Below are 27,068 nucleotides of genomic sequence, written 5' to 3'. Positions count from 1 at the left end.
ATTAAGTCTAGATACAACTTTTCTGTTTTGTATTACACCACATATTATAGAAGATGGTATAAAACTATCATTTTCTGTAAACTGTAAATTTTTATTCATATCAAAAAAATTATTAGGTATTAAATAACTGTGTTTAAATACTACAAAATCAGAATCACTGCTTAATATAGCATACACATTTGGACGCATTAAAAAATCTTTGGCTATCACAGCATCTGCTTCACCATTTGATATTTGAACAATTTCAAACCCACATGATTTTATGGAAGCCATAACTTGAATATCAGAAAGAACTGGACGTACACATCTGTCCATGTCAAAATTAGAAATATCTACATCACCACAACACACATTTAAGGAATCATTGAGAGAATCTACATCTCGACAGTGCCTACGTCTCCATACTTCCATTTTCTGGCGTTTTTCTTCTGGGTTAGTTCCTTGACCTCCATCTATATAAAATCTCAATTTGATATTACAGTTTTTTAATTTCGTCAACATATTACATATCTGTTTATCTAAACTGACATATTCAGCTCCCATTAAACACAGATAGCTATTGTTAGCCTGTACACTTAATTCCTTCACAAATTTACAACGAAAATAATTTACAAAATTATAATAGTCTACCAGGATCTCTATTCCATCATGATGTTGTTGAGCTATCTGAACTAAATCAACAGTTTCATAACAATGATTCTCTTCGGTAAGACAGTAAGTTAATAATCTTCTAATACCCATCTCAAACTTATATTCTGTCTTCACTAAAAATATAGTTAAAAAAAATTCAAATGTAAGGTTTTATATTGATGATAATCCTGTAACGTTGATGAAATTTTAAGCTCTGTGGGACCCGCTAGAAATGGCAATTATTTTAATCTTTAGATCATTAAGATATGCAGAAATAGCATTTCACAAATCCAACTTTTGTCTAGGTCAAATAAAAAGTGTTTTGGTTATCCAAATAAGCAAAGTACATACATTATTCACTATAAATTATATTATTGATATTTTGACTTTTCATCTGCATAAATTGCCTATTGAAATTTCTAAACGTTCGTATTAAGCATCAACTTTAGATCACCACCTATCAATTAAGACATTTTTCATATATAATTTAAATATATTGTGTCCACTCTCGGGAATAAGTGACACCATGCCTAAAATCCAATCAACATATCGAACGCATACAATAGAAACAATGAACTCAATTTTACATTATGTTTGGCCAGATCTCTATGCATGTAAATAACGAATCCTGTTAGATTTGAACAAATCCAAATTGCAAATAGTGTAAGCCAAAGCATTCTTCTTGCATCTTTTAGAAAATAAATATGTACAAGTCTATCGTAATCTCGTTATGATAGTGTGAGTAAACTGTCTGGTTAATCCAATATTTCAGACTGTGTTCGAAAAGGTTAAGAAAATGATTCGAATGAACTGGAAAACACCTTGTTTTGAACCGTTGCTGATAAATATGAAATCGTAACAAGTTAAAAGCGGGTGTTAGTACTTGGGTTTTTTTTTTATTACAGTGGTGTAACCTATTTTCGTGCATATAAGGATTCAACACCGAATTTCAAAGTTAAAAAAACAATTTTTTTTTTATGTCTTAGATGTTTCCTCAGATATTCTACAAAATAATTAAAATTGGTTTGTTTCGATTTTCTTTATGAATCCTTCACTTTGACCCATATTTCATGAGCAACCAACTCGGCAAAGGCGGCAGAATGCGTCACCTATTTTCGTGTACAATGTTTGACCTATAAATAATTCGAGAAAAACACGTTGTATGGATACCGGGTGGTGTAATTTACTTTTCTTAGTATTTATCTTTAATATCAATTCATTATAACTAGTGACAATTCCTTCACAGAACCACGATTTAAAAGAAAAAAATAGTGACTGACAAAATAAGATACGTAGCGTGATCTATTGCTAAAAGTCACTGAAACAACATATATGGCCCACTTTGTGTTCCATAAAAATTTTCTCCTGACACGGAATCCGCTAGTTGATCTTCATACTTTGGACTACATTCTAGCAGACGACACTTGGAATTCCGATTACCGCTTGGGATTATAAGGAAATTAAAAAATAGTGACGTTTGGTAATAACTGAAATCCGCCATTTTGTATTTGTCAAAGTATATATTAATACATTTTACCTTGCTTGAAACTACTGAATTCATTCTACTAGCTGATATTGCACCGAAAACCCATGTTTATCAAAACAAACAAAGGTCACGCGAGGTCGCACATGTAAATTATTAATCCTTTCCAGAAATGCACGAAAAATAGGTTAGCACGAAATTAGGTTAATTGACTGTACTATTTTATTAACAGAACAATAATTAAATGACAAAATGCCAATTATTTCATGAACTCAATTCGATTCATGTCCCATGAGATAACCATTTATAAAAACTATATAAAAAAAAACATTATAAAAGGGGGGGGGGGGGGTTCTGTTATTATCTGTAATAAATCATTTACTAAGTTTTTAAGTTGGTATCTGTAGTAAATCTTTAAACAAGTTTTTTTTAAAAATTGATATCTATAATAAATTTTTACCAAGTTTTATAATGACTATCTGTAGAAAATAATTGATTAAAACGTATAGTTGATATGTGTAGGCCTAGTAATTTATTTACTTAGCTGTAAAATTGTTATCTGCAGTAAATCATTGACTAAAAAGTATAAATTAGAGGCCGAAAGATACCTTACCAAGGATTGAAAACACCGTATATAAAAAAAAACCACAATATTAATGAGGGATTGAAATGTTTTAAACAGATTGTCAACGAAACAACCACAACAAGACAAGTGTCAAACGTATAGCTTCCGGTTAGGCGTCACAATGGTAAACCAATAAAAGTCCAATATTATTCACTTCACTAGTGTGTTTGACCACCAAGAGTTTCAATCCAGGCGAAGACTCCCCGGCGCACAAAAAAGTTCATAATCTGATCAAGTCACGGGGATAGGTCACCATTCTTGTCGATTGACTGAAGGGCTTTGTCGCTGACGAACACGACTATCCATGATACCCCACAGTTTTTCTATGTAGCGCCGTCCGTTTACTCCTTTTGCCTCCCATCATCTCTGAACAAACAGAACTGACTTTCATCACTGAAGACGAGAGTCAACCAGTCTAGTCGGTGCCATCATCATACCTTGTTGGCCAATCCTAATCTCAGAAGGCGCTGTTGAGCTGCCAATGTGCGGCCTTGTATAAGCCTCATTCCTTGACTTTGGAGCTGTCTGGACTTGGTCTGTCGAGTGGCCCCGTGTCCTTACGAACCAGTTCGCTGATGACGTCACTGTAAGAAAGAAGTTTCAAGATGCACAAAAACAGGTCACCACGTGGTGTGGTCACCCTGGTTCTGCCGGTTTTATGTCTGTCTGACGTTTGCATTGTCAGTCTGAAGCGTTGCAGCAACTAGTTTATTTCAGTAACACAGGAAGAACCGAAGGTTCCCATCCGTACCATTCCCAGAGCTTGTTCACGTTGTTCACGACATTCTTCTTGTGTATTCCAGGATCAAGTGATTTTCATCTATTTGAGATTTTCCCATCACAATGAGCACTAGCTGTGTTCGGGTATAATTCCATCAAGTGTGGATGGATGGATGAGTTTCTAAGTTTTTGGTTAGATTCCACTTTTAAAGGGGTGAAGTTTCTTTTGGCTTTCAGTTTTGTTGATATTTTTAAATTGATAACTGTAGTAAATTTAGACTAATTTTGTATAAATATATGTGGTAAAATATTGACAAAAACATATAATTACAGCTTTAGAGTCGAGCTGGAAACTATATTGTTTTTTTTTTTATGCAAGTCGTTCTTAAAACGTCAGCCGCCATATTGAAATGACTGACGTTTCTTTCAATCAAAATAATCAAATAATTGATTAATGAATTATCCGATTTGATTAATATCGATGTCAAAGAAAACTACGATCGTTAGTCAAGAAGTTGTAGTTACCTGATTTTCGAATTTCGATTCTGCTGTCTTGTTATTTCCGGTTTGAATTTTGTTTAAAATTTCCAAGCTTTTCTAACCTGTATCTAGTAACCTGACCTTCTGTGACCTGAACAAAAGTGACAAGATATATCCAATCTATCTTCATTTTTGTCGTCGTACGATGTTTATCTACTTCCTGTGTTTTTGAAAATTTAATCACTGATAACTGATTTGATAACTGACCTAATTAAAATGTTGCAACATATTTTGTTTGTGTATAAAATGCTTGATGCCCCTTTTCGAATGATGTATGATATACCACAATTTGAATAAAATGACGACTTTTAAAATGTTGAATTTTTACAGACAATTGACTGTTAATCAAGACATATGTCATGAATTTAAGCGACTGGATATTTTAATATGATTTTAAATGATACATATATCAGGATGGAGTAGGGCTAAGATAGGCAGAAGGGCATACTGCATATTTACAAAAATTGAAGACCGACAACTGAAATAATGACAGTCAGAAAGTCTATTGCTTACAAGCACATTATAATAGCATCACGCTGGATGTTGTCAAAGCTCAAGTTCATGTGATACAAAAGATAAAAAAAAATGTGCAAATTACCCATTTAAGAGCCCTGTATGTACCAAAAGTAAAAGTATCAGAGAAAATTGTATCTTGGGTAGCTTTTATCGCAGAAAACTGTAACATTTTAAAACAAGTTTTAAAAAATTCTGATATAAATGTTGTCTGCATTGATTTATACGATTTTTCATTTTCAAAATGAGGGCCAAACGGTTAGGAATCAGCAAGAATACAAAATGAAGATATTGAAGTACAAATTCTTGCAAAACAGTCCAAAAACTAGGATTTTTGTGATTTTAAGCTTGTATTTGTCTGAACAGTTTCAAGTTCAACTCAAAGCTGAAATGAACAGGATAAAATCCATTCCGATCAGTGCTTCACAATAACTTCAGAAATATCTTCTAACTGTATAACAAGAAACACATGGGAATACTGACTGAAGATTCTCATAGTTGTATTAATATATATTTTATTATCAAATAAATTTAGTAGAATTCATTGCATACCGTAACAGGCCTTTACAATTAAATATAGAAATAAAATAGCAGCATCAGAATATTTTCAAACATACAGGATCTTGAATTTTTGGCAACTCATTTGTGAATCAATTTTATATATTCACAAGAAGAAGAACTTAAATATTGCTTGTGACTAAGCTTAGCTTACCTCAAAAACTTGTATATGTGAAAATATTATGATGGATTATTAACGGCCACACATAAGGCTATTTATAACATTCATCACACTTGCATAAATGGCACAAAATATATAACAAAACAATCTAAACATTACTATATTACTAGTCAGATTCACACATTTGTTCAGGTTGAAATTAACAATAAATTTGTATAACAGTAAATATTATTTGATAGAGCTGACACTCTTGGATGCATCAGAAATAATTTCATGTCATAAGTGGGATAAACAATGGCAAGGAGTAACCACTCTACTTGCAAACCAGATGTTAAAATTATTATAAACATACATCAGAAAACTATAGATCCACTTTACAGCACACAAATAGAGATGAGAAAGGTAAAGAAGGGACATGGTCTATATAATACAATTTTTTTAAAAAAAGTCTGTGATAGATTACAACTGAACTTACACAATCCTATCAATTCTCTAGGAAACTGTTACAAAAAAATAAAAACAAATGTGACTATCAAGGTAAAATATACAAAATGGATGGTTTTATGAGTTACACAATGTGGAAGACTAATATGCATAAAATGTGCTCTCGTTTACTCAAAGTGGTCAACTGAAATTTATCTAAACCTATCAAAAATAATCAAAATGAAAAATATTTAATTTGAAATATTGCACAACTATTTCAGCTCATGAATTCAGAAACAAATTTTTAGATTTCATCTTCCATGGGGAGATACAAAACTTAAAACATAAGATAAGTATTTTCCAGTATCATTATCCTTTGATAAATGAAAATACTGTCAAATACTAACAATATTAAGATTTCGCTTCTAGTTTTCATACAATTTCTGTCCATAGACATCATAGTAATAATTGTAAAGTCATTAACTCAAAATTTTGGTACTTACTAGTCAGTGAAAATTAATGTCTTATAGTCAAAGAAAACTAAAAAGCCTAGTTCACTATGAAATTAGTTGATTTTGTGCATTTTCATGCTATATTTATATATTAACAAAACCTGAGTATTAAAACCATTTATAGTCATTGAAGATCCAACACTTGTCCCATCATGGTCCATACAGACTTCAATCTTATGTCAAATGACTTCATGTCCATGATACATTGTAATTAACAGAATCAAGCAGAGAAAATTGAGTTATTATGCCTACAATTTAATGTCACTCAAGAACTAGTTAATCACAAAGAATAAAAATACAAATGGCAAATTCCAAATCCTCCAATAAAACTTTTTTTTTTGCCACAAAAGTAAAATATACAATTAAAAATAATAAAAGATACTTTCAAAAATTATATTTCCACTATATCGAGATTGTACTATTTCTCCAAGAGCTTGTCATAGATAGTACATGAAAAGAATACCAAAACCAAGATATTTTTTGTCAATAAAACCTTTTTTTTTTAATCCATTTCTTTATATTCATTTCTTCATTTACTGATGATATTTTTCAAAAGCAAATGAGTCCACATTGAACCTTTCTTTTAACCAATATATCAATAAAACATGAAATTGAGAAATATAGCAAGGTTTTAACCTTTTTTAGAATTTACCTTCTTCAGGCACTCTCCCACTGTAATAAAATATGTTTTTACGAAACACAAAATCTATAAAATTCTAATAAAAAATCTAACATGCTCAATAAATAAATATTGAATAGAAGAGAAAAAAATAAATAATACATTTGAATAATAAATGAATAAAATTTATATCACATTATTAAAACTGTCCCATTTAATTCCGGGATATTCCATGCTGTACTCAATTCATGGAATCTATTTCATCTTGTAAGCAGCCATGTGGGAAGTAAAATCTACTGCTCAAAATAGAGCATATTCCATAAAAGTTAAACAATTCTTCCCTAACAATGAGGAAATTTTTAATTACTCAAGAGAAGATGTTGAAGCTTTTCTCATACTGAATATTCACGTTGAAGTAATGTATGTCACTTTGGGAATTTCCAAGATTTGTGAACTGTTTTTGTTTTTTCACAAGTCATAAAGGGATACTATCATTCAAATATCTTGATCTAATAAAGTTTTAATTCTTTTATTTGTAACACTTTTTCCAATTTAGTACCTGATCTTTGGTTCTCTTGCAATTCAACAAAAACATCAAGTAGTAACTATCAGTTTTGATGAAAAGCAACAGAACTAGACAAGACAGGGAAGTGATACTAAAATTAGAAATAGAGAAAAGTCAACTGGTAAATAATATACTTAGATGACAATATCCTTTAAATGCATATTTAACAAACAATATCATTAAGATATTATCAGATTTCAAACAAGACATCCAAGAGTTGATACACTGCCTAAAAGACCAATAACAATTCAAATATTTTCATGGAAGAGCTGTGTAGCCAGAACATCACCAGTAGTAATTGTCTGACAACAAGCATCTACCATCTTCTTCTCATATTTATTACTAGATTTTGGAGATTCTGAAGTACCATTTGTCATAGTGGCTTTCCTATCATCACCTTCAGTCTTAATGGTGATTTCTTGTTGATTATCACCAAGAACAGAGCGGTTCATGAAATATCGTTCAGCCACCATACTGAGTTGTGGTTTGCTCTCTTCTTCATCACTGAAATCATCAACATCTTTCAATCCTTCTAATTCTACATGTTTAAAATTCCATACAGGAACAACACCTGCTGCACTAGGCGCAGCATCAGAAAAGGCATATTTAACACCACTTACATCAAGTGGTGTACCAGCTGCATCATTTAGCTCTGGCATAATTTTTTGCATTTCTTCATCAATATTAGCCACTGGAGATAATGGTTGTTTGACACCATCTACAGGCAGATCAAGTCTAGCAGCAATTTTATCTAAAAGGTCCTCAATAGACTCATTTTCCTTCCAAACTTTTGTTGCTCTCCATTTGGCACGACTGCCTTTTGGAGCTGGGATGGCATCAAAACAAACCATCTCGCCAATTTTCAAAATCTTACTCAAATCATCAATATTTTTGCCAAATATGGTTCTATCAATAAACACATGTTCATGTTTTCCCAGATCAATAATCCCCCATAATTTTGCAATGTGATAAATTTTACCCTTACGACCTTGAACTGAAGGTTTGTTTGATGCTTGTGGTCGACTTCCTGTAATGATAACATTTAATCGTGTATTCTGATTGGCTGAAACATTATCTTCACCACTAATAGTAAATATATTTGGGTGATTTGCAATAAATGTAGTAATATCATTTTTATTCCAGCCGATAGTATTACGAAGACTTTCTGGTGCTTGATTTATGTGGGTTGAAAGATTTCCTATCTTCATTTCTCCCTTTTTTTCTAGAATACTTTTTACAAACATGACAGCCTTATATTCATTAGCAGTCATTGTGATAGGACCAGATTTAGCACCAGCAGTGGCAGGTTTGGCAGCAGTAGCTTGTCGATTGTATTCAGCTACTTCTAAAGATTTTGGTCTACGTTTAACTTTAGGAGTATTATGAGAGTAGAGTAGAACATCTGGTTTGTTTGACGGCATCTTTAAATTTTCAATAGGTTCAGCATTAGGGTTGACAGCACTGTAAGTTATATTGTCTTTTAAACATACCAAATCTTCCTTTACATCAAAAATTAAAGGATGTCTGAGCAACCAATCACGAAATTCATTTTGAGGTCCGACACATTCTCGGATTTCTGGTTGAGCTTGAGAAAGATGCCCTGCTAGACTTTTTATGGGCACCCATGTCTCTTCTTTCTTAACTATCCGACTTCGAAAAAACTGGACAGCTTCTGTTTCCACAGATACTTCTGATGTACTGAAGCCCGAAGATGATGCTGGGCTGCTTTCACGAAAATTTCCCCCAAGAGAGGCAGTTCCATCGTTCAGACTGACGAGGTTGCCATTGACTGTAAACAGCGATGGATATTTCAATAAGAACTTCTTGAGTCCAGCTTCATTTCCACCAGCTGCTTGTCGCATTTCTGGTGTGAAGCTTCGTCCTCCAAAACGTCCTGCAAGTTGGCTTATTGTCAATGGTACATTGCTGTACATCAAAACTTCTAAAAAGTACAACATGACCTTATGACCCGGATCATCAGCCATTTTGACGAAAAAGCAGGAAAATTCTTCTGAACTCTGAAGTTAACCTCTTGAAAGTGGAACTGTTGCTGTATCTGAAAAAGAAAATTTTGATTTTAAAAGTTTGAAACAATTTGTGAATAAATTAGAGAACAAAACTTTCGATATTCTTGTTGAATATACAAGGTAAAATCAATGGTGAATGAAAAAGGGGAGTAACTCTTGAATAGTACTTCTTTTAAAGGCATTGTAGAGAAGTTTTTTAACTTTTTAATGTGTATCGAGGAAACTGATAGCATCAATTTGCACCTATCAATTTTCAATCAGATGTCTGAAGTTCCTTCAATTTCACTTGTGTCCCCAATACACATACAATTCTTAGAGAATCCCTTTAACTATTTTGCCAGTATCAAATTAAGTGATAATTTCATTTATAGATCATTGAATGAATGTGATTGCCCATTCACAAAATGGGAGTTCCTTTATTCCCAATGAAATCGGTTGAAAAAATCAAAAGCCCATCAAAGAAACAAGGCAATAAACCAAGTTTTTTTTTATTCAAGTGGGCGACAAATAACAAATATCATTTGCTTTCATCAGTAAATGTTAAACTAGTGTCTTCCAATTTTTTCTGTAAGGGTTTATCCATTAGTTTCATGTAATGCCTAATAAACAGTGTTTACATTCTAAAAATTGACAGAATAAGAGATTAAGGGCAATAACTCATATCACATAATTATTGGAACAAATTGATGGATGTAGATAGCAATTTCAAAATGTTTATTTATAATATCACAAATCTGGTATTACAAGAGATTAGTTATAATAGCCCATTATCATAATATGTCAAATTATGTAAGGTTATTGTAATATAATAATAATGTGTAATACATAAGCTACACTAATGTTGCCCTGGGGGTAAATATGTTACAATATTTATTCATATTAAACAAAAATTGGCTAGTTAATGTGTGTATCTAATTAATCACTGAGGAGAAAATTTTCATTGGCAACATTGACTTTTAACACAATGGAACAAACTTTGGTCTGTGAATGGTAAAATGATTAAAATTTCATAATAACATCCAACAAGTGGTTGCCTAGCAAGATGCACCCACTTTCCTGATACATTTTCAGAATATCAAGGGCAGTCACCTATCTGGGTCAAACCATACCAAAAATTTAATTTGTGCAAGATATTGTTGATTTAAACAAACACAAATTATTTAATAAAATTCTGACATAAACTGTCATCTCTAACGCTAAGAAATTTTGATGCGTTTTTATGAAGTCATGGGCAATAACTCAAATTCCATTGATCGAAAAATTGTCGAATTTAATCTTGACTAAGATCTCATCATTATAAATATTCACACCAAATTTCATTGAAATTGGATGAAAACTGTCAGTCTTTATTGTGTTCACAACCAAATTTTGACGCGTTTTTTTTTAAGTCAAGGGCAATAACTCAAAAACCGCTCATCGAAAAATCGTAAATATTGAACTTGTCCAAGATCTTATAAATATAAATGAACACACCAAATTTCATTCTAATCAAATGAAAACTGTAGTCTCTATCGCGTTCACAAGCCAATTGTGGACAGATGGATCGACGGACATGGGTGCAGAAATATACGTCCACATTATAATGTGGGCATATAAAAACAACTCTTTCAAATAACTTTTTTTTTTAAAGTTTACCTGAAAAATTCAAAAGAATAAAGAATTCACACTTGTGTTATTATCATTGAAACATTATAGATATAGTATCAAACATGACTGGCACCGTCAATTGCCCTGACCTTAAAGTTGGAACTCAAAAAAATAGGTTTTGAAATATCACTAATGGAATTCGAATGATTCGATCAATAATATATTTGTGTGTATGCTGTGAACTAGGTATTGATAATAACTACCGGTATTTAATGCAATATGTTACTGACATGCAATAATTGACCTTGAGATTTATTTTCAAGCTCATTATAAATAGACCTATTCAGTTGACATATTTTTTGTTTAGACAGATTGCCTTCACTGCTGATCATAGATTTTGAGATTTCTGGTTCCGCTAGCATGAAATAAAGTTTTAACTGTCGAAATAGTTGCTTCAGCTATCCATCATAATTTTCAAAAATTTTTTTAACAATTTCTAACAACTGAAGTCTGCAAAATGATCATTATATTAAGGGATGAGTATAATATGATGCCCATCGAACAGTGCTTATGGGTTATACTATTGCTGAAATATCTTTACCAAAGCCCCCAACGGCAACCCCCACTTTCAAAATCAATTGTCTGATGCTACAGGCCCCCCTTGTCAATTCTCTGGTCCCAACTTGATCCTTCTGATAAATGATTCATAGAAATTTTACTGAGTAACAAATATATATTATGCATTCATTCAGAACTGCACAAGTTCAATAGTAAGGCGTAGTCTTGATTATCAAGATGTCTGTTTTAGAAATAACAAAAAAATACAGTAGCATCTACATTCCAGTAACAATGCTCCACTCATGCGATATGCATGCATGGATAATTTCATAACGGAACCTTCAACTACGTACCATACTTAAAAAGAAGTAAATACATTGAAAACTTACAGCAATTTTGTTCGAAATGTACACAAGCTAAACGAAAGATGCCATCTTGGGAGAAGTGCCCGAAATAATAACTAACTTCCGGTGTTTTGTTTCTCGTTTGTCCAGACACATTTCACATTCCTTTCAAGGTCCGTTGCCGATCAATTATTTACTATATTTATATATTTTACAAGCGAACTAGATCATGATTGAAATATTACATGAATGACAATATAAATAATAGTCCTAAGGAATCTGTAAGTAGGTTAATTTCCAAAAAGCATTTTTCGCCTGGAATTCTATTTAATAAAACGAAATATTATAAGGCTCTAGGCTCACCTAGTAGATTTAGTTTTTGGAAATATGTTGATGGTTTTGTTGGAAGGAACTGTTTGTATATCTCAGTAGCTGAGGCTTTACCTCCCATATCCAATAGATTTTTACAATTTTTACAAAATATATCACGAATAGGTCTAATTATAAGAGAAATTGTATGTCACGTTCAATGGCGGAATTTGGACTAGGGAATATGAATATCGAACGGTATTCTATGATAAAAAGTCGACTAGTAAACAAGAAAAAAATAAATCACACGATATTAACGTTGGTTGGTAAAAAATCGATACAATAAGAGTAAGGGTAGCTATGTTTCGGGACTAATCCCTTAATCAAGCGAAACAAAACAAAAATAGGTGAGAAAGGTTCTTTCTCTACGAAGAACAGCACTAATCTGCAAAGAAATGACACATTTAGCCAGGTTAGATGAACAAATAATTATTTTTTCAAGGGAGATTATAAACTAAAAAATTATACAGGTCACAGAAACATTAAAAAATGACAAAGAAATGTATGAAAGAGTAAGAGTAGACCAATTTAATCATAAACTGTTCATCCCTGCAGGTGCTAAGGTTGCGAGACCTTTATAAGGAATTATCATGTATTCTTAATCATAATATCAATATATTCTTATTATGTTCTCATATAATTGAGATTTTTAACCTATCATAGATGTTCATGTATATACAGCCTGGATAAAAAAAAGAAGACTTTTTGACCTTTCTTCATCGGTCACTCATTGAAATTCTGATGGTAATTATCTTCTAATTTAGCTAATTATGAATTAATTATGGACATGTGAGACAAACTAGTATTTTTCCCAGTCATTAGAACACCTATGCTTTCTATTCAAGACAGATTCAGCTTTATGGAAATTACCGAGGATTGCCTAATGGTGAATACATTGACACGACATGACAAAACTACTATCCTATATTACAAAATATATGGTCACGGATAGCTGACGAAATATTCATCGAGTGTCTGCAAACTCTTTCAGAAAATTAAGAAATTGCGAATCTCAAAAATTTAGACAAAGATTTAAAAATTTGAATTGAACTGTCGGCAATACAGACATCGAAATTTATAGCTTAATTAACAAGGAGAAAAGTTCACTGTGCAGTAAAACTGAGATGATAAAACAAAAATCGTTCTCGTGTTGTATCGACTTTATTTCAGTATAACCCACTTCTTGATTGTCAAACTTATATAATATATAATATTTGAAATCTTATATCAAAGTAATCATCTCACGAAACAACTACCTTTTGCAGACTTTACTACATAGCACATCACATTTAGCATTTAGCACAAATCGATCCACATTGTTTTAAAATTTAGTGGTTGCCAAATATTTTCGTCTGTTGTAGTTGCTGTTTTGGAACATTGGATAAATCAAGAGAACAATGGCGACGGCATTGGGGGTACAGGGGTTTGCCCCTTAAAAAAATGGCTTGTACCCCCAAATGAGTTATTTCTAACAAATTTAGAATTATGATTTTTATACGTTTTTGCCATATATAGGTGTCAAAATGCATTAAATCAGTTCCATTTTTCTCGTACAAGAACCCTGTCAGATGCTTCAACGAGGCTTGCGGCCATTGCGCTTCTTTAAAGCTGCCTTATTGGTCACCCTAAATACGACCCTTCAATTTTAGTGAATATATTCAGTTGAATCCATTTTCTATACATCTACAAGATGCACTGTTTCGCTTATTATTGGCAAAAAATTCATACATATCGGGACCAGCCCTTTACAATTTTATTGAATATGAATAAGATTAATTACATTGGAATTCATAACGTTTAAAAACATTCAAAAATCTTTCAATATGAGAGGGATTTCAGCAAATCATCCACTGGGTATAAGTAAAAAAAATTTCCAATACTTCCATTTTTCATTCCAGTCATTGACATCAGTCAACTTTTGTTAAAACGTAAAAGTTACCCCAACCAAGGAGTGTATCAGCAGTTATTCACGGTATTTTCCGAAATTGAATATTAGTTGTATAGCCGAGTAGTGATGTTGTATTATGACCGGATGTAATTCTTCTTCTGGCTCCAACTAGGTCAAATCATATTTACTCCACATCCTTTGCTAATGAATAACCAGAGTCTGATTCTAATTCAATATATTCTGGACGCTTTGCGTTATATATTACACAGTTGGAAATTTCAGGCTCTGTATAACCTCTTGAATCTTCACGTGAAAATCCAGGTGTTGTTTTGGGTATTGCTACTTTGGGGTTAAATTCAGTTGCTCCAATATAATATGGGGCTGCTCCTAATTGTTCGTATTGTTTTAATTGTTCATATTTATTATCCTCTTGCTCTGTAGGAATCACATGCTCATACACATGATAATCTGTAGTGGACGTGGTTGGAGAATTTGGTTCATGGTGAATAATTGAAGATGTTTGGTTTGGTGTTCCAGTTTGCTTTGATACATTTAGGAGAATGGGTTTTGGTGCTGTTGGTGGTTTTTTATTTATATACGTTGGTGGAAGAATAGCTATAGTAGGTGACCGAGGAGAGATATATGGCGCTGTGGGAACTATCTGTGCTTGGGATGAAACTGGGGAATTTGACATAGCTAGATTAACATAGGATGGATCCAACATACTATCAGATCTAACTATTGGTTCATTATCTCTGATAGTTCTATTATCATTTACCATACAAGAAGGATCTTGGTACACCTAAAATCAAAACAAAAATATTACAATAACTTAAAGGGTACAAGAGTAACAATGTTACTTAAAACTTTTGAAAGGTCAATATGAGGCAGGTGACAATTAGAACTTACGAAATGATGTAAAAGACTATGTTTCAACAGGTGCTGTACAGAAATGAATCTTGAACTATATGCTTCAGAACTTACTACTAAGACGATGCTTCATGCTCAAAACATTATGTCATGAAGGTTTAAGTAGAGCATTGAAATGATTCACACAGTATAGTACTAAAAAAAAACCCCGACAAACGATCATAGTGAATATGGAACAATACTTACTGGTTCCTCCATGACAGAATAAATATTGTCACTCAATGTTTCCTGTATTACAGAATGTTTTCTGTCTATTGGTTCTGATGTACTACGGCTCAATGTTCTGGAAATAAAAAGATAAAGATGACTTGGGTGTGAAGTGCAAGATTTACTTCGTACAAAATAAAGCCCGAAAATATTTTTCGTATATGCCCAACCTTTGCACGCATTAATAAAATTCCATCATGAATCGACAATTCAAAAGCAAAATAAATGGTAAAGCCCAACGCAGACGAGGAACATTTTAAGCGAGCAATCGTAAAAACTTTGTTTCGATCATTTTTTCACCGTCTGCGGATTACAGAAACACGAACAAAAATGTTCGTGAGAATTGTTCGTGAAATCAAACATGTTTGATTTTTTGAAATTGTTCGCCTGCCGAACAATTCTTTGTTCGCCGTCTGCGTTAACGACAAACATTAGCGTCGAACATTTATCGACGAAAGACCAATCAGCGATCGAAATCAGACCATATGACACTCAAAATGGCGACGTCCAGTGAATCCACCAACACAAAATTTTGGACTGTGGAGAAGGAGCAGATTTTAGTAGATATGTGGTCGCAATCTGCCTTTTTGTTTATGATTTCTTCGCCCGACTATTCAGATAGGGACAAGAAGTACGCTGCGATGCAAGAAATAGCACAAGCCCTGGAAACAACCGGTAAATTTACAAGGTTGCCGAACACACCCTGCTCTTTACGACGTTGAATCCAGGTACGGACCTAAATGCTCCTATTTCGCCGTCTACGTTGGCGTCTTTTTTTAAATTCATAAAATAGCTTTACGTAATTTTACATAATCTTCTGGACGTCGCCATTTCGAGGTCATGTGATTTTCCGTGACACTGGCGTATTGTTCGAGCTAAATGTTCGTCGTCTGCGGAATTATGTTTGTCGTCTGCGGATAACGGAAAACAAATATATTTGTTCGAAGTTCTTGTTCGTCGACAGAAATGTTCCTCGTCTGCGTTGGGCTTTAAAGAACAAAAAAAAACGAATAAAAAACGCACCTTTTGCCTTTAAATCTAAAGATATAAAATATAATAGCTATAATAATCAAAATAGCCACCAATAAACCACCCACAATACCACCAACTAAACCACTTATATCAGGAACATCAGATCTATCTTTACCACCTTTTATTTTACCACTACCACTCCCATCTGAAATGGATAAAACAAATTGTTTCAATATCGAGTGTTTTGATTCTAACTCGGTTTATATGATTTGGAGCGACTTATAGATTGATTGTTTATTTATAATTCTAAAAAAAAAAACAAATCATTTTTGTCTCGTTCCTTTGTTCAAGAACATCATTCAACTTTGGTAGGGTGATGTTTATGTACATAATTATGTGCCATCAAGTAATCTGAAACTCTGAAACAGTGGTTCATTGAAATTATCTTTGAGTTTTATTCAAAAATAAATAGAATCATGTAAAGTGTATTAATGGCTTGGTCTCTTCCTACTATTACCAATCGTTTTAATCATAAAGAAAACAATTCGAACCAATCAACTTTGCTAAAACCACCAATAAATATTGGGAAGAATTTGCCGAAATGGTTATGAAACTGGAAAATCATCAGCAATTATTAATTTGTTTGCCATGGTAATCAGAATATAACCAACCATTTGTGACTGGGGTGGTAGTTTGTAAACCTGGTAATACAGACTGTTTGGTAGTTGAGGTCTGGTCAACTGGTATGTCAGATGTGGTTGAAATAGGTGCATTTGTTGTTGACATAACTAAGGGTGGATCCATGCCTACAAAAAATGACAAATTTTAATCACTGATGAAGCCCGAAGACGCATACTACCATAAACTCATAAGTAAATTCTGATGCGTAAATGTTCGCACATGAAACAATGAATGTGAACATTGAAGGTTTATATATGTTTTTAAATTACATGGATTGTTGCCAAAATGCAACGCTCATCGCAAAATTTTGATTTCTAACAGATATCCCAAAGCACTTACAAATATCAAAATGATGTTGCATATTGTCGTTGTAGAAGTCAAAGTCGGATTGTTCATCAGCTTCATAAGCACACGATATAGTATCACATACAGTTCTATAACGAAACAGAATAACATACAATTAATAAAACAACAATTTGATAGTATAATACCATACAATATCTGCAAAAGTATATGACAATTGAACAATATAATTCTCAAGTATGTCTTGTACCTTTGTTTTCAATAGAAAAAACACCGAAAATATTACATTAAAAAGATGACGAAAACGAAAAATCCTTAACGTATCAAACTTGTTCAAATTTAATAATTATGTGGCATTATTTTGGTACAGTGGTTAAACTTTTTAGATTTTGACCAACTTCAAAATGCAATCAAAAAATCAATGAAACAAATTCTATGAAATTGATATCTAACCTGCATTCACTCTTTTCCACCGTATGATAGGTCACCAGCAACTCCACATCATCTCGCAGTTTACTAGAAATAGTTGTCTTCTTATAGAACTGACATTCTATAGTACGATCTTGTTGAATTCGACATTTAAATTCTGTAATATTAGTAATGGTTTACAATGATAAACACACCGAAAAGGGAAGAGTTTAAGACAAAATCCCCTAAGAAAACACATAACAAAACTCTCACCAACATATAACATGACAAACCTTTAAGACATTAACTCACAAGAGGAGAGCGCTCTCACAAAAACAGCATATAAACTCTCAAAAATAAAGAGCCTGACTAAAGAAGAACTGCCATAAGAACCAGGCGTAAAAGTAATATTTAAATTAATTTGTATCAAGACTACTATACATGTATAACCACAATGCTTTTCAATTGTATAGGTCTTGTACCTACCCTTAAACTCTTCGTGCCAATGGAAGACAACTCTGTAAGACTTTTTAGAGTCAATTCGTTTCTTGCTTTTATTTACTTTAAACTCTAGCTGACATTTCTGTGACTGTTTTCTGGCTTTGCATAAACAATTCTCAAATCTGTTAAAGTAACACAAATCTAAATGGTGCAATGAATATTCAGACACACAGTTTGATGTCATAAGAAGTTATATTGCAATGTTTTAATCTATGAATGATATGAATTTGTTTTTATTCTATTTCATCTTCACAATGTCACAATGTTTACTTACTTTCGTCTTATAGCAGCGATTGGATTGGATTGTACAATAGCGAATACATCCAATCAGAGCCCTGGACAGAAACATTATGAAGGCTTCAAATTGTGGAGATCATTCTATATTTGATCGGTGTGTTTGAAATTTGTACAGTGATTCAACTCATTTCCTATAATAACAGTGACTTTCTGATGTTTTATACAATCCCTACCTGTCGATTCTATCATCATCACCATCATCGTCTGTCGGGTAAACACTATATGGATTGGTTCGTCTTTTTTTTCTTGAAACTTGATCCATACATTCATTAGGTTGATAAGAACAACAGGACTTCTTTAAAATATCGTAAAACTTTCTTACTGCAAAACATTATAAATACATTCTTTGTGGTTATAAACATCTGAAAGTTGAAGTATATCTTTAGCATAAATGGGTCGATTAAGGATGAACAGCCTATAGGTGGAAAATAACTTTTAATAATATGCAGAACTACCAGTTCTTTTTGTTTATATTTTACGCGTATACATGTGTATATGGACGTAAAAGCTACCTAATCAGAAAGGTGTGTGTCTGATTTCAATGGTCAAACGCTTTTTAAAAAACGATGTTAAGCTTCAAAGATAATAAACGAGCTGTTTAATGAATGGAAATAGCAGTACTTGTGAAAGTAAGGTTGAAGTGGGCTCTTATATTGTAAGGCAAAGGGATATGAAATGTAAATATGAAGCATTGATGTCACGTTAATTCTCTGATATCCTGTCCATAGCACTATTTACTAATCAAATTTAGGTATACAGCACATTTAGCCTTAGTACTTACACTACGACTAACGACATTTCCAAAAAATACAGCATCAGGTGACATAACATAAATATTAAAGTTCAACTTTGGTATAAAGGATGCAGGCTGAAAATATGTCAGTTGTCTGAAGGTAGCATAGCGTGTAATAACATGATTCAAGTTCTGTTTTAATATTCAAATATCGACCTACAATTGTATTGAGTATTATTTTAACAGTGAAAATATTTTATTATTCAAACTTCAATGATATATGTTATTTATTTAAGAGAAACAATCTATACATGTACTGTATAACATTGACATGTTAATATAAAATTGATGTATGGTAATGTGTCTCATTGATCACTGACTTCTATATAAATTTTCATTCTTAAAAATATCTGTTAAAATATTGGTGTTAAAACGTGACTAAATTTTCCAAACATAGCTTGTTTTCCAAAATGAATGTGTGAAAGACTGCCTACAATAAGTTTTATATTAATTAAGACATTTGAAAGCGCAACATGAAATAGTTTGGTTCTTTAAAAAAAAGAACCCAAAAAGAAGCAAGGGCCATAACTCACCATAAATGGATTCCGATTTTAAAAAGTTTACATTTAAAATGAAATCTTACCTTTGTTCATGTCTACTAGTCCATTGACCATATCTATCTGACCGTTAATAAACATTACTTCTAAAAAAAAAATAACATATTCTTATCACATCCATAAACAGCAACGGAATTTTAATGTTGATGAAACGTTTCTGAACAAAACAATCCCTTCCATCCAGCTCAATCAATATCAAGTTAAATTCACTGTCATTTGACTTTTAAGCAAATCAACCAATGTAAAAAATTTAGATAATATAATGAACTTTGTAATTTTCATTCCGATATTATATTATTAATGGTCTCTTGGAGACAATTACTTTCAGATCTGGAACTGAGAAGATCTGGTGGGAGGTAGGAAAGCGTACCTGTTAGTAAAACAACTAAAAATATTGCCTGTTTCATCTTGATTCCCTTTGTTAGAAAATCATATCACGATTGTTCCTGAAATAAAGTGATCAAGTTACATTAATAAAACTGGGCTGAAGTTTTATCCCACAATGGAAATATTGTCATGACAGCATAATCTATGTCAATTTGGTACCATTCGAAAAATGACCTTCAATTATATGACACTTTAAAAGGACAGGAAGGCCATTTTTTTACCAACATACTTTAGTCTCACCGGCATTTTTAGCTAAGCCAATCAGTAATAGCCTTCAGAGCTCACAGTGGAAATTTGAGCCTTCAAATCCATGTGTGTTCGGAATTATTCGCTATTGATGTTAAAATGACAACTCGTCATTTTGAGATACTTTGTGATATATAGAAAATACATATATAGAAATAGCGAGTAAAATTCCTAGTTTGAAGTATTTTAAAGAAATCATACTATATTCGTAAATTTATTGTACTTGGATATTTGTTTATAAATAAAATAATGTTTGCTTTTTCATAAAGATCATAGCAACAGTAAATCTTGTGTGATGTACAAACTTAAAGTTCCTTATAGTTATGCTATAGCCTACAATCATTTTTTTTCTAATTCTATTCCATGCTTATACCTGCAGTTGAATCTGGAACTGTTTTCATGAAAGAAACATTTCAACTAAACAAATATCCAACTCACTATTCTCTGTATTAGCATTTTATTACCTTTCGTTATCGATATTAGGTCGTTTTCTAATGAAAAGAGGCAGGTAAATTCCAGTCCAGTGATAGAGATACCATAGCATTACTGTGATATTTTATGTCGTACAGTGTGGCATGGCAGGAAGCAAATTTGTTATATAGACGGAAAATAACTTTTCTCATACAACTTTTTTTTTTAACTTCAAATTCACGTCAAAGTGTTAAAAAGTATCACCAAACAGTGTGTAAACTTGGACCTATTGTTCAATATATCTATTTTCACATCCTCTGTGACCAGCTCGAACTTTGCATAAAATTTGCAAACAACACGACGTTTCTTATATTTATTAACGATCAAAGCAATTGTTATAAAAGTGATTAAAACTCAAGTTAGTCTAATTACCAAAATCTTTTTTCACAAATTGTGCAGTTGATTTACCAAGGCGCTTACTGTTAAAATGAAGCCAGAACATTCCCCGAGTGTGTGTTCTATAGTCTATCTTGTTAATCATTTTCAGCGAAAACATAGACGCCACCTTTTAATTGTCCAGGGTTTGTCTTCAACCTAAATGACATGAATTGTTCTAAAGTCTTAATAGCAGTATCAATTGACACCCACTACCCATTGTCTAATCATTAAGAACAACACTGACTATAAGCTGAATTTACAAACTAATTGGTACTTTGTCATATCTTTGATGCTGTGAAACCCCTAAAGCGATTATAAAATGATAGGATTTTATGGTAGGGAGACAATGAGATATGTGATCAATACAGTTCAAACTTATCACGTTGTGACCGCAGGTAGAAACATCAAGATTTCAGTAAGATTAGATATCATAACGTCTGTCTACAATGGATGAAATCAGAAAAGAGTTTGTGGCAACCAGGGCAATGTCAATCTTTGTGATGATAATCTTGGAAAAGTTGACCAACAAAATCTGCATTGCAAACCAATGCTGATCTGCCTGACTTGAAACACCAGTAACAACCTTTCATCAATGATGTTATAATGGTAACAAACCATAAAATGGAATTTGTTTTTGCATCATAAAGTGGTGAGAGGAAGAAGGTATTGACGGTTAATGGTCTCAGAAGAGTAGAGCTTTCAAATGCCGTGTAACTAGCTACATCTCAAACAATAACTGTTTCGTGCGTTGCATGGCAATTTGAAGGTGATATTTAATTTATAGAAATCACTTAGATGCTGTTGAGTGTTATAATCATATGAAGAGGTACATAAGTTCTGTTCTTCCAAATAATATGCTCATGAAACATAACTTTTATATTGATTAGGTTAATTTTTTAAAATTGACATTGACTTTTTCAGAAGATAATTTTATGCGGAAGCAATGGCTCCTGGGTATGATATTGTTTGATAATATGTCCACAAACCCTAACCAAAAAAACCTCGTGGTAACTTTACACGATGTCTTTTAAATTGCCAGAGGGTAAATGGTTAAATTAGCAAACAAACTAGTTCCTACCTCTACTTATAGCCAACGATAAATATACACAGATATTATTAGAGACGCTGTCTGTCAGTCCAATATGATTTATTATAATGTATAACATAGACAAAAGTCTAGTTAAGATAGTATGTTTTTTTTAGTATTTTATAGTATTTAATAGTACCTTAACAACATAAAATTATGTCGGATACGATAAGTAAAAAAATTGGGAGACTTTTCTGATATTGTAGTTTAAGGGATATGCAGTCTCGGTGACTATTTTGCACTATAAAGATGTCTTATTATTCGACCTGTATTAAATTTGTCATGTTCAGTAAAGCCAATTTAAAAAATGTCTCTACAAGCAATGCCCTATTTTATTTTTAGTCAATGTTCAGTATCATGATGAGACAGAAAAAAAAACATCACTTACCTTAAACAATTTTTTTTCTTGAAACTGAATTATTTCTACGTGTTTTGTTACACAATGATATTATATCCTACAAAACGCTGATGACTTCCATCTCACGGAAAACTATATCAGAATAGAAAATTGTTGACCCAGAACGAAAACAATAAATACCTCTCTACGTCACGACATGAATGGGCCAACCAAGCTACCTCCTTCGTATAGCGGTCGACCAAGGAAATGTCCAAGTCACGATACGGCGGAGCTTGAGCAAGGGGTGGATAAATTAAGGGTTGGGCATATTCTGTTTTCTGAAGACTGTCTAACTAAAGTATATTGTTCATTTTTATTATTATTTAAAAAAAAAACAATTTGCAGTTGGTTTAGATAGGTATACCGACAAATCATCTGGTACATATTTACGATATTAACAATTTGACGAGCTTTAACTAAATTTCACGTCATTTTACGCAGACGGTTTTTTCCTTGTTTAAATTAACCTTGGCATTTATTAGAGTCACTAACCGCATATTAACCCTACCATAGAAAAACACCCTTTCTAGACCAGTCAGTTTTATTTGTGTTCATATGAAGACAAATGATCTAGTATTATTATAATTTGAGTTTTATCTATCTATGAATGTTATACTATATATAGAATATGAATACTAAGGGATAGTCCTGACCACAGGATTCAAGTGATGACTAATTTCCTTTCACTTATAAAACTTATTGAACCCTAAATTGACCTTAGTCAATGATTTTACGTTGGTGTAATGAGATTCACCCCTTACTACCGTTAACAAATAAAGACTACCACAGTTCTGTGCTGTTGGGTGATTGATTCGCAGTTGATTATTCAAAATAATCCATAGTTTTAAGGCACTAGAATTCATATCAATCTATCATAACATCGAACGATTTGGCGTTTTTATACATTTTACTGCATGGGCTACACACCACATATGTATATGAGCTGCTGTCTATAACTGGGAATTGAGTTAACGTAACATATAAAAGATTAGAAAGCTTTTACTCGAATCACGGACATCGTTGTCTTTCTTTTTCTTGGATGTCCACATTTAAATCGATTGTAATAACAATTTGATCAATTTCATTCCTACATTATTTTCATTATGTTGACTCTTGGTCTATTCGATTGCAGTTAATGTATATATTTGCGTTGTGCTATTAAATGAGATATTTTTCAACCATTCAGTACGTTTTCCTTTCGGATGACTTTCACATGATCAACTCGATCAAGGATATTATGGTCAAGGATATGGACGTTATCATATGTTAAGATGTTTATCAACTTATTCATCATCAAAACTGTTCCGTTAATGTGGGAAAATCATGTCAATCAAGAAAAAAAACTTCTCCTTGAAGAGTAAAAAAAAAATATTTCGACTAGTAAACAAAATGCCAAAAATGATCTGTTTATGACAATTTTTGTTAGCTACAAGTAACTTTTAAGATACTTGATCAATATTATACCTCTATAAGTATAATTCGGTTCACAAAATATAATGACTGATTATGGGTGTGTTTCAGTGGACAAATTTTTGAATATAAAGGGCTTAATCTTGCATTCAATTAATCGAAATTTTTCACTTTTTTGTGGTTGTTTTTTTGATGTTGCCTTTTTGGTGCCCCTTGTCCATTCCCTCGCCTTTGAAGTCACCATTGCTTCCATCCGTGTTAAGTGTCCTACAATGAACATGTTATACATAAAAGTAGTGCATCATGTCTCAAGTAATAATGGATTCCGTTTGGATATATATCAATATCGAGAGAGAAAATTGGGTCAGGTAAATCTATTCTGTTCAGCAAATGGAGAATGGCAGAGAAGGGAGGGGAGGTAGACATATCTGGCAAAATTAAAACAATGATATTGTATGTAAATGTTTATAAAAAATATTTGGCACTGAAGAGAAGAAACTTTAACTGATATGAAAATTTACAAACTTGTGAAAAATAGAAAATATGATGAAAAGGCAACAATCAATGAAGTGATGTTTTTGAAAAATGTAATTTTCTTTTACTGAATATTGAGATTGAAAAGATATAGATAAATAAATCAACCGGGATTTTGCAAAACTAAACGACAATACAGCAGAAAATAGCTTGTCAAGCAGGGTTATACGTCCACTAAACAATGTTTAATTAGGGCGTTCGAAAAAACCACATTCAGGGACAAAGTGTTCAAAAGTCATACATTTCTACCCTACTTTTGTCCTTACAGGTTCTTAAACGTACATAAATATTGAGTCTTGAATAATACTTAACTGTTTCTAGGAGTTTCTTAATCAACATTTTAGGCCTATGTCTTTAAAAAGTTATTGAATAAATTTGAATGTATCTCAATATACTGAATTCTTTTAGGTTTTTCAATGAGTAAATAACTTTACCATCACTAATCATCCAAAGAGTGTTCCCTTTTGCACATTAAATTAACTAGGCCGTTTAAATACACAGATGTTACATAATAAAATAAGATTAACAAACGATTGAATAAATATAAATCTTTAAAATAATATATGCATTTGACAGGAAAGAGATTACTTTGACTATTAGAGAAGAACTATTCAGAGCTAAAGTGTGTTTCTACAGGTGCTTCACCAAGTTCAGTTAATTCGCTTATTCATTTGTAAGGAAATTCGTTTCTGTCTCTCTGAAAAATACAGCAAATTAATTAGCATGTCGTCCTAATGAAATTTTATCTTTGTAGACGCCAATGTATATCTCATCGTCATTAGTCCAATGAAGTAAGAAGCGTTTCATTTCAATACATTTCTACCAAGACGAGACGATTAGGGAACATGTCAGCATGCATTCCATTTAATCTGCTATTACAATTTGTTATTCCAAAGTATGATGAATTATGAATGATGATACTACTCTACGAACAGTTTAGGTAAAATGATCCTTACCTTTAAGGATATCATAAAACTCATTGCCGCTGTTTTCTTTTTTACCACCGTTTTGCTCGGAAATAACTGGTTTATTATCACCGGAGTCATTATCAATACCATTTCTAGAACTGTTTGTGTCAGTGTCCTTCGGTAATATAGATAATAACTCTATCCTGGATTTCTTGCGTACATTCTCATCAGTTATAATAATTTGTGATGTTGATCGTGGTGTATTGCTACCTATTGGTGTGGTGGGTTTTGATGGTGAAACACTGTTACTTCCTAAAAAAGTAAACTGGTTTGCTAGACATACATTAATAGTAAATGATTTTTGAAGAGCGTAACCAGCTGCTCGGCCAATGAGTTGAATGAGAAAAACGCTTTTACATTTGGTAGGTTTATACAGAAATGTAGCTAAAGTTGGGCAAGATGTATTTATTATCTGAGCACTTGAAACTTCGGTTGTCTCAAGCATACTGTAGCTATGGGCATCCATGACAGAATTAAGGACACACTGTGCAATGTGCGAAATAAATCACAATATCGAATTCCATGGTGATAAGATACTTGCCTGGAGCTGCAGGTTTGGATTTTTCTGATGATTTAGTGACCCTACAAATAAACATTACAGTTGTGTATGTTGCGAAATGGCGATAAGTCATGTAAACGTTTGTTGTGATTTTTATATTACATAACTTATCTCCCTTGAACATTAAACTTTGAGCAGTTTGCTTTAAATTTGTGGTACGTGGTGACTAGAACACTTTCTCACAAGACCACTAGCCTCTGTCATTTGATACCCAAAACCGCAACTGCGGGCTTATCATCCTTGCGCATCCCTCAGAGAGTTCATCTTGATAATGTTAGGGACTCACCTTAATAAAATGACAACAATAATGACGATAATGATGAACAGAAGGAGTAAACATGCGGCAACAATCGTTAATATTCCATACTTGGAAGCTATAAAACTTTCCTCGGGTTCTTTTACAACTGAGATTTCCTCAGAATAAGGATTGACAGCGGTTACTGGATAGTTGTTTGACATCAGAGTACTTTCAGGTGTGTTTTGATCAGGATCAGCTCGAAGTATCTGATATAAAATAAGTTGTATACTATAAAGTGTAAGGAGCTGAGTAGTGCGTAGACAATGTGGTTGATGTTTATGCAGATTAGTAAGTATGAATGGGGTAAAGATTGAACATATCCTTTTTTATGTTTTATTATATGCAATTTGATGTGATAGGTAATCTTGGTCTTTAAATAATCAATTTGAATAATATAAAAATGATAGGCATGGAATACGCCAATACACACGCCAATCTAGTTGTAGAGAAATTACTTTTAAAATTGAGGTAAGGTGAAAATATAACTTATTATTACCAATGCTAATCATCAAACACTGATACAAGTGAGCTGGCAAAACAAGCCAATTTATTTCCCTCGTGTGGTTGGACAAGGCTACTGAAGCATTCTTTTTTCTCGAAAT

General features: G+C 32.6%; 4 protein-coding genes across 4 annotated transcripts; all 4 read right to left on the bottom strand.

Moving 5' to 3' along the window:
- Positions 1-1,400, bottom strand: LOTGIDRAFT_234031 (hypothetical protein; the record flags this gene model as incomplete). Its single annotated transcript, XM_009061129.1, has 2 exons — positions 1,341-1,400; positions 1-764 (listed from the first exon to the last, which is right to left on the bottom strand). A coding segment is annotated over exon 2 (741 nt), but the record flags the coding sequence as incomplete, so codon positions are not given.
- A 7,687-nt stretch (positions 1,401-9,087) lies between these two features.
- LOTGIDRAFT_124156 (hypothetical protein) lies at positions 9,088-9,306 on the bottom strand (the record flags this gene model as incomplete). The annotated part of the gene is made up of 1 exon (XM_009061128.1): positions 9,088-9,306. A coding segment is annotated over one exon (219 nt), but the record flags the coding sequence as incomplete, so codon positions are not given.
- Positions 9,307-13,915: 4,609 nt separating this feature from the next.
- Positions 13,916-22,843, bottom strand: LOTGIDRAFT_234029 (hypothetical protein). Its single transcript, XM_009061127.1, has 11 exons — positions 22,689-22,843; positions 20,102-20,177; positions 19,758-19,817; positions 18,555-18,702; positions 18,070-18,206; positions 17,629-17,761; positions 17,212-17,306; positions 16,863-16,997; positions 16,243-16,396; positions 15,199-15,295; positions 13,916-14,884 (listed from the first exon to the last, which is right to left on the bottom strand). The coding sequence occupies exons 2-11, from the start codon at positions 20,136-20,138 to the stop codon at positions 14,267-14,269; spliced, it is 1,614 nt and encodes a 537-aa protein (XP_009059375.1). The 5' UTR covers positions 20,139-20,177; positions 22,689-22,843; the 3' UTR covers positions 13,916-14,266.
- A 2,448-nt stretch (positions 22,844-25,291) lies between these two features.
- On the bottom strand, positions 25,292-26,075 carry LOTGIDRAFT_164594 (hypothetical protein; the record flags this gene model as incomplete). Its single annotated transcript, XM_009061126.1, has 2 exons — positions 25,292-25,338; positions 25,598-26,075. 2 exons carry the CDS (start codon positions 26,073-26,075, stop codon positions 25,292-25,294), a joined length of 525 nt encoding a protein of 174 aa, XP_009059374.1.
- Positions 26,076-27,068: the final 993 nt, after the last annotated feature.

The sequence above is a fragment of the Lottia gigantea genome (genome assembly GCF_000327385.1).
Source record: "Lottia gigantea unplaced genomic scaffold LOTGIsca_46, whole genome shotgun sequence".
Taxonomy (NCBI): domain Eukaryota; kingdom Metazoa; phylum Mollusca; class Gastropoda; family Lottiidae; genus Lottia; species Lottia gigantea.
Note: the sequence above shows the minus strand (reverse complement) of the source record. Positions and strands in the feature narration are given on the sequence as shown.

What these genes read in the sequence shown, in the direction of transcription:
- LOTGIDRAFT_234029 (XM_009061127.1), bottom strand. Translation starts at nt 20,138, where the DNA reads ATGAAACAGGCAATATTTTTAGTTGTTTTACTAACAG. An exon ending in GCAACATCATTTTGATATTT is followed by an intron (nt 16,998 to 17,211) that starts GTAAGTGCTTTG and finishes CATTTTTTGTAG; the next exon opens with GCATGGATCCACCCTTAGTT. An exon ending in TTTAGATTTAAAGGCAAAAG is followed by an intron (nt 15,296 to 16,242) that starts GTGCGTTTTTTA and finishes TTTTATTTCCAG; the next exon opens with AACATTGAGCCGTAGTACAT.